At 65.1% G+C, this 8,175-nt stretch overlaps 1 protein-coding gene across 1 annotated transcript in view; it reads left to right on the top strand.

The window, feature by feature from the left end:
- LOC103902155 (dedicator of cytokinesis protein 2) overlaps positions 1-8,175 on the top strand; it is an 89,322-nt gene that overhangs the window by 5,545 nt on the left and 75,602 nt on the right. The window contains exons 5-16 of the mRNA XM_019473089.1: positions 9-10; positions 46-190; positions 635-770; positions 904-1,058; positions 1,920-2,001; positions 3,181-3,316; positions 4,833-4,908; positions 5,418-5,497; positions 5,975-6,100; positions 6,207-6,331; positions 7,232-7,330; positions 7,840-7,912. Of these exons, the coding sequence (XP_019328634.1) occupies positions 9-10; positions 46-190; positions 635-770; positions 904-1,058; positions 1,920-2,001; positions 3,181-3,316; positions 4,833-4,908; positions 5,418-5,497; positions 5,975-6,100; positions 6,207-6,331; positions 7,232-7,330; positions 7,840-7,912 (1,235 nt within the window). The remainder of the gene's footprint in view (positions 1-8; positions 11-45; positions 191-634; positions 771-903; positions 1,059-1,919; positions 2,002-3,180; positions 3,317-4,832; positions 4,909-5,417; positions 5,498-5,974; positions 6,101-6,206; positions 6,332-7,231; positions 7,331-7,839; positions 7,913-8,175) is intronic.

The raw sequence follows: 8,175 nt of genomic DNA, 5'->3' as shown, positions 1-8,175 counted from the left end.
GCCGGCAGGGGCACGTGGTGACTCTGTGCTGATGCCCACAGGCAGGGCAGATGGAGCGGTACCAGCAGGTGAAGCGGATGATGTACGAGCTGATGGAGCAGCGCTCGCAGCTGCTCTCGGGGACGCTGCCCAAGGACGAGCTCCTGCAGCTCAAGAAGGAGGTGACCGGCAAGATCGACTATGGCAACAGGTGAGAGCAGGGACGGGAGCATGGGGGGGCCGGGGCCTTTGCCCCCACCCCAGGCACAGGCTGTGTGGTGCTGAGGGACACTCGGCCCCTCTGCTGCAGTGTCCCTGATGGCCTGGCTGGCTGTCCCAGGGTGGCTGGGGACAGCAGGTGCAGCTGAGGGTGTGCAAGCCACCTAGCCAAGGGCTACCACCAGTGAGCTCTGGCTGGGGCAGGAGAGCATCAGTGGGGCAGGTGCTGCCTGGCTCTTGTCCTCTTGCCAGGGCTCTGCTGCTGGCCAGGGCCCGTTGGGATCTGTCCTGCCCCCACACCGTGCCTGCACCCCCAGACCCCATCCCAGCCCATGCCTGTGCAAGGGCAGGCGGGTCCCAGTGGGATGCACAGACCCATGTCCTGCCAGCCCAGCCGGGCACTGGGTCCTGCCTCACCCTCTCCCGGCCTCTGCAGGATCCTCGCGCTGGACCTGGTGGTGCGGGACGAGGACGAAAACATCCTGGACCCTGACAAAACCAGCATCATCAGCCTCTTCCAGGCGCACAAGAAGGCTGCGCAGACTATCACACAGCGCATCCAGGAGGAGACGGTGAGAGCCAGCGCTGGCCCCAGTATGCCGACCCCACTGTGCCGAGAGCCTGCTGCCCCACGCATGGCTGTGCCATGCCAGGGACCCTGCCGTGGGGCAGAGCAGTGGGGCTGAGCAGCCTCATGCCCCGCAGAGCCTGCAGCAGAGCGCGCTGGGCTGCAGCGCCCACCTGGCAGCTTCGCCCTCCCACAGCCTCTACCTCTGCGTGCGCAACTTCGTCTGCAACATCGGCGAGGAGGCACAGCTCTTCATGGCGCTGTATGACCCTGGCGAGCAGCGCATGATCAGGTGGGGCCCCAGCAGCGCAGGACCGGCCCTGCTGCCCGACCCCTGCCGCCGACTCGTCCGGGTGCCTGTCCCGCCACTTCCTGCAGCGTCCCCGAGTCTTGTCCTCCCTGCGCAGGGAAGCCCCTGCCCCTTCATACCCCATTGCCCACTCCTGGGCTGCCTGTCCTGCCCAGCCTGGCTGCCCGCCCAGCTCGGCATGAGCCAGCACATCTCACAGAGGGGAAAGAGGCACATCCCTTCCCGCTGCGTTTTCTCCTCCAGAGCAGGAAGGATTGTCGGCAGCGTGCAAGGTGTGCAGCCCCGTCCTGTGGGACAGCCCACGGCTCACCCTGCCCAGGGCCATGTGTGCCCGACACGGTGTGGCCCATTGTGGGTGTGCTGTGGCATGCTGCCCTGCGCTGATCTGCCCACAGCCCCATGGCAGGCAGGAGCCAGCTCAGCCCATGCTAGATCCCGGGTACTGCTGGGGCAGCGTGGCCCCATGCAAGGGACCAGCAAGCCGGTGTGCCCGGAGCACCTACGAGCTGCCTGCCCGCAGGCAGGGCTGGGTTGACAGCATCCCGCTGCTGGGGACGGCCAGGCTGGGCCAGTCTGTGTGCTGTGACTAGAGCCACTGGTTAGATGAGGGGTCTGCGTGGTGGGAACTGGCAGGGGCCAGGCACGTGAACTGGGGCCCGAGCAGCACCCTGCCCATGGCCACAGTGCTCCAGCCCACATCGTGGTGTTTGCTTGTGGGCTGCTTGCCGGCAGCCTCTGCCTGGCTGGACCCCCGCTGTGCAGGGACACGCTGAGCTCCAGCTCTGACGTCCTGGTGCCTGGCCCCTGCCGCAGGCTCCTCACCCCCTCGCCTTTCCCTCGCAGTGAGAACTATGTGATCCGCTGGGCCAGCACGGGCGTCCCCCAGGACATCGAGCTGCTCAACAACCTCAAGGCCGTCTTCACGGTGAGCGCAGACCGCTGCGGAGCAGCACTGCTGCTGCCTGCCTCTCCCCTCCTGCAGAGCTGCCTGCGCCTCCTCCCCTCCCTGCTGCCTGCAGAGGTGCCCCCCCCATTGCAACATTTCAGATGCATCCAGCACCATGTATGGGGCCCTGAGGCTCCGCCACAGCCTGCGTCCCCCTCCGAGCAGCCGAATCCCTGCTCCTTCCCACTGCTCTCTCCTTGCTGCTTGTTTCTTCTGTGCCCCCCCAGCCTGGCCAGCCCCGCGGCTCCTGCGCAGACCCCAGTCCTGGCACCAGGTTGTTGGCACCCTTGCGGCCTCCCTTCCCAGGTTTGGGGCTGCTGGGGCTGCTGTCCCGTGCCCCTGTCCCCGCTCCATCCCTCTCCTGCAGCTGGGCTCGGCAGTCCCTGGCCGCGGGCGGGAGGAGGCGCAGGCAGTGCCTGCTGACCCAGCATTTTTCCAGCTGCACCAGCAGAGCTGAGCTGACCCTCAGGATGGCCCAAGCGGAGCCGTCTCGATATGCAGATGAGCTGGGAAAATCAATGCTAATGAGCAGCATCAGCAATTCCAGTCCCCACGGCCCAGCTCCCCTGGCTCTCGCCCACCTCCGACCCCTGCCCACTGCTGGTGTTGGCCGTGTGTTCCCGTGCACTGCGGCGTGACCCTGCCCTGTGCTGCAGCCCCGCAGGAAGGTTCTCATGCAGGGGCAGCACCTGCGGGACCCGGCCCCTCCAGGGTACCTGGGGCTGGGGCACGTGGCCACCCCACCAAGCCCTACACCATGTCAGACCTGCTCCTTCCCAGGGCAGCGTGACCCCCTCGGCCGTGCTGCCTGGCCTGTGCGTGCCTCGTGGGGCCATCGGTCTCCACCAGCCCCAGCATTGTCCCCCTCACTCGGGCTTGGGGCTGCCTGGGGTGCACAGAAACCCCAGGCCCCTGGGGCAGTGGGGCTGTGTGCCCCTCCAGCCAAGCCCCTCTGCGGGGCACAGCGGCAGGGGGACTCCTCGGCCCCTGAAGGCAGAGCCGGGGCGCCAGGAGCAGGGACCTGTGGTGGCTCTGCACCCGCTGGTTCATCCTCCTGCATAGGCCCTGGTACCCCGTGGTCACCTGGCGCCAGCAGAGGCACATCCCCGCGCGGTGCTGCCAGTGCCCAGCTCACGCAGCCCCTGTCCCCCCCGCCAGGACCTGGGCAGCAAAGACCTGAAGCGGGAGAGGCTTTTCCTGGTGTGCCAGATCATCCGGGTGGGACGCATGGACCTCCGGGAGACCTACAGCCGCAAGCTCAGCACGGGCCTCCGGCGGCCCTTCGGCATCTCAGGTGAGAGTAGGGTCTGCCGTGGGTGCAGGGAGGACAGCCTCCAGCACTGTCCACGCCAACACCGCCCAGCACCCACCTCTTGGCCACTGGGCTCCATGGGGCTTGCTGGCTGTGGGGTGCAGTGGTTCGGGGCAGCAACACCCCAGGGCTGCTCCTGCCTCCGGCCAGGCAGCCCCCATCCCCACGCATGGACCCCGACCCTCACTTGCCTCTGCACAGCCGCGCTCACCCCATCCCCCCGAGCTCTCTGCCCTGTCTCCCCCACCCCAACGGGGGGGGGGCCCCCCCCAGCCGCTCCGGCAGCTGGGAAAGCCTTGGCTCCCTGCTCCTGTGACGGCTGGACCAAGTGCTTCCCCTGGCCGCCCTCGTGTCATCCCCCACGGGCTGGCCCTGCCCTACTGGGGCTGCGGCCGTGGGGCCCACGGGGATGCAATGCACCCGCCCCGGCAGAGGAGAGGGATGGGGGGGGGCAGCCATCCCTCCTTGCTGTGTGGCGTGGGGGACCCCCAGCCCGGAGGTGCCCCCCGGGAGCAGCCCTGGCCCCTCCGTGACACCTGTCCCCAGCGGAGCAGGGAGCTACCCGCCCTCTGCCTCGACCCATGGTCCTGCTCTGGGTATTAATCCCCATCAGATGAGCTTGCTAGGAAATTACTGATTTTACTTGGCTAATTAGTGTGTGCTAGGACCTCAGCCACAGAAATTACTAGGTGAATTATGAACGTATCGGTGGCTAATTGCACTCTGAGCTGAGTGTGTCCCCGGGGAGGGGCCAGATGGATTGTCCTGGTGCCCACTCTGCGGTGCCCTGTGCGTCCTGCACTAAACCCCCTGTCCGCGGGCAATGGAGAGGTTCTGGATATGGCTTATTTTGGCCAAAATCTGCCCCAGAGCTCTGAGGACACCTGTGGTGACTGTCCAGTTGGTGGCCGCACCATCTCTGCGTGCTGTTCCCAAGAGGCGCGCAGCTGCAGGGGACGCTGGGTGTGTGGTGCGAGCACCGAGCAGCCAGCTCCGCCCTGGGGCAGCTGGAGAAGCACAGGGCGAGGAGGAGAAAGCCTGAGGGGCAGGTGGCCTTCGGGCTGTGCCCCAGCACGGGACCCTTCCCTGCACTGGGGGCTGATGCTGGTGCTGCTGCAGACCCCCCCGGGAGCATTTCCCATGGGTGAGCTGTACCGGGATGCCAGGTCCCAGCCCGTGTTGGCAGCACGTCCATCCGCCACGGAGCCGTGTGGGCGTGGGGTTTCTCCCTGTTGGGAGCCCCATGCAGCTCGGTGCCGTCTGGCGCGGGGTGGCAGAGGGGTCTCAGTGGGGCACGATGACCTCCCCGTGGAGCACCAGCCGGGGCACAGCAGGGTCAGTGCTGGGGACACAGGTGAAGCGGTGGCTGCAGGACGGGACAAAACTGTCCTGGATGCTGGTCCCGGAAGGATTTGGTACGGAGGGCCCTGGCGCTGGGGGCTGGGGCCACCAGTGCCTGTGGCAGCCGCCCCACGCTGCTGCCTCTGTGCTGCTGCAGTGATGGACATCACGGACATCACCAAGGGAAAGTGCGAGAGCAACGAGGACAAGCAGCACTTCATCCCCGTGCACCTGTGAGTCCTGCGGGGCCGGGCAGCGGGCAGGGGGGCAGCGGGCAGGGGGGGCAGTGCTCCGTGGGCCTGTCTGGCACGGGGCCAGCAGCTGCAAGGGGGTAAGAGGTGCCAGGATCTAAGACAAAAGATTTTTCTGTTAAATGTGGCTTTGCAAAGGGACCATGGATCCTTGGGACATGATGTCACCAGGTCCAGGACCTCAGTGAGGTTAGAAAAGGGGTATTTCTATGGGCAGCGACGTACTCGGAGATACTGAAGCCCTGCCAGAGCTCTGCCTCCCGGCCCCTCAGGGCACACGCATGCTCAGCGTCCCAGGTCTGCTGTGGATGCCGTCCTGCACCTCCCTCTCGGCGGGCTGGAGGCCGGCAGGTTGGGGAGCCGCAGTGGGACCCGGGCTGCTGTTTGGTTTGCTGGTGGTTGGTGCCTGGCTGCGGGGAGCAGCCGCACAGGGTTCCCCATGTGCGCCCAGTGGGGAGCTCCTCCGAATCGCCCCGCTCTGGTGTTTGCAGGGTGGCTGCTGACAACGATTTTCTTCACAACATGATCAGGAAAGCAGTGGAGGGGAAGGACATCAACCACAAGGGACAAGGTAGAGCCCCCCTGCCCTGCGTGCCCCCTGTGTGCCGCAGTATGTGGTGGGGGACGGCGTGAGACCCCTCCCCAGCCCATCACGCATTTCCCTGTGGCTGCTGCTTGTGCTCGGGGTCCTGGGCTGCCCCCCGGTCCCCTGCGCTGGGGCAGCCCCCCTGTGCACTCCTCGCAGGGTCTGGGGGCTCGCTCTGGTCCCTGGCTGGCCCTCGGCCCCCTCCCGCTGCCTCCCCCAGGCTCTTGCACGCTGTCACCCGTTGAAAAACCGCAGCAGCCACGGGGGTGTGAGTTTGATCCTGGGTGTGGCTGGGGCTCGCTGTGTGAATTGTCCCCGCAACTGGGATCAGAGCCATATGGGGTGACCGGGAATTGACCACCGCTGCAGAGGGGAACCAGCCTCGCTGACAGGGCTGTCCCTCCAGGAGACGTCAGGAACGACATCTACCTGACGCTGGTGCAGGGCGATTTGACAAAGCAGGGTTCTGGGTGTCCCTGAAGATGCTGTGGGGAGACTTGAGCCAAGCGCGGAAGGACCATCCCCACCTCGTGGACCGCAGCACGGTGGTGGCACGCAAGCTGGGCTATCCAGAGGTCATCATGCCAGGCAAGCAGGGTGGCTGGTTGGACTGTCTCTGGGAGTCCCAGTGTGGGGTTACGGGGTGTCCCGCTGCAGAGGGGACCCAGCCTCGCTGACAGGGCTGTCCCCCCAGGAGACGTCAGGAACGACATCTACCTGACGCTGGTGCAGGGCGAGTTTGACAAAGGGAACAAGAAGACGCAGAAGAACGTGGAGGTGACAGTGTGCGTCTGCGACGAGTCGGGCAGCGTGGTGCAGGTACGGCAGGTGCTGGATCAGCCCTGGGGTGAGGGACTGTCCCCCACATCACCCCACCTCGGGCAGAGGGAGCAGCTCCGTAGCACGCCGATGCCAGTGTTGGTGCCAGCACGAACCAGCTGGAATAGCCTCTTTGGCTACTGGAGCCCTTGAATCTGCCCTTTAGAATAAAGATCTGGGAAAGTGGTGGGAAAGGATAGAGAGAAAATTGTCCTCCCTTGGGGACAGCCAGAACCCCTGGCCACCCCCAGAGGCCCCCGGGCATGGGGTGTCCCAGCTTTCCATCCCTGGGAGAGGCAGGAGGGGGAAGGAGCTAGGAGGTTGCCAGGAGGGCGGGGCGAGACTCAGACCCAGTTCCCCCTGCCCCAGGACTGGCTGTTGCCTTGTTTCTCTCTCTCCAGGGTGTTTGCTTTCATTTCAAACGCAATTCTCACCTGGCCCCCGAGGAACAGTCTGTGAATTGCTGAGGGTCCCGCTGGGCTGGTCCGGGAGCACAGCCCCCACCTCCTTCTCTGTCCCCGATAATGCCCTTCCCACAGGGCAATGGAAGCCAAGCCATGACCGTGCCCCGGGGGGCCGTGTGTCCCTTGCTGGCTCCCTTTAGAGGTTGCACCAGGCCTGGTGGAGGTGGAGGGGACGGGGATGGGGATGGGGAAGCTTTTTGCTGCCCCTCTGAGGCTGGCTGGGAAGGGACAGTTGGAAAGATGTCCCCGTGCCGGCTGGGTTGCTGTAAAGGGGCACCTGTGCTGGGGGCGCTCGGGTGGGGGCTGCCGTGGTGTTGGCATGGGAGAGTGGCTTGGGGGGCTGGTCCAGGTTAGCAGGGGATGCAAAATTCTTCAGCCCTTTGAGTTTATTCGATCTGGCCATGAAGCGTCTCTTCTGCTGCTGCCTTCTCTGCAGAATGTGATTTACCACGGCGTGGGAGACAAGCCGGCGAGCGAGTACCGCTCTGTGGTCTACTACCAGCAGCGGCACCAGCGGTGGATGGAGACAGTGAAGGTCTGTACCAGCCTTGGGGCGCAGGGACTGAGGTGGGACTGGGGCTGCAACCCCTTGCTCCTCCCATGCAGCAGGACTGAGCTGCTGGAGGGGACTCCCCATCAGGGCTGGCTTTTCAGGGGGCAAAGTCCGGAGGATGCGAGGTGCTGCTGGTGTCATGGCTCAACCCCTGGATGGAGAACCAGGGAGACCTGCAGCAGGGAGGCGATGTCTGCCGCCCCTGCCGACAAGCAGTGCTGGGGCAGGGGCTCCGGGTACGCTGCATTGCCAGCGGTGCTCCTGCATCGCTCCTGCCTCTCCCCGCGGGCTCATGGACGTACACCACTGGCCCTTCACAGACACCTGTGTCTCCAGTTCAGCCTTATTAATTGAAAGGAAAGCACGTGGGTTTGGATTTAAGCAACTGACAGTTCAGCACAGCCTTTGCCCAAGCACAGGGGTTCTCGGCTAGCCAGGTCACTCAGCCCGCGCCCTCCTGTCCTCATGCAGGCACATGTTCTCTCTCTCAGATTGCTGTTCCCATTGAAGATGTCCACAAGACCCACCTGAGATTCACCTTCCGGCATCGCTCCTCCAGTGACTGTAAGTATCTCCTTTCTTCAGATCTTTCTCTGCTAACTTTCCTAGCAAGGGCTGCAATGGAGGTGGGCTGTCTACAGCTCAGGGGCTGCAGGAACAGGAGGGCCCCACGAGTGGCCCTTGTCTCGCACCGTGTGGGGATACATCAGGGACGCTGGATTCACGTGTTGGAGGAAGGAAGCTGTCCCCCCTGTTCTGCTCTGTACCTGCTGCCCGTGGTGAGGCAGCAGACCTCTGGGAAAGCTGCCCCTCTTTCAGGCAGCCCC

This window comes from Aptenodytes forsteri, unplaced genomic scaffold (genome assembly GCF_000699145.1).
Source record: "Aptenodytes forsteri isolate BGI_AS27 unplaced genomic scaffold, ASM69914v1 Scaffold678, whole genome shotgun sequence".
Taxonomy (NCBI): Eukaryota; Metazoa; Chordata; class Aves; order Sphenisciformes; family Spheniscidae; genus Aptenodytes; species Aptenodytes forsteri.
Note: the sequence above shows the minus strand (reverse complement) of the source record. Positions and strands in the feature narration are given on the sequence as shown.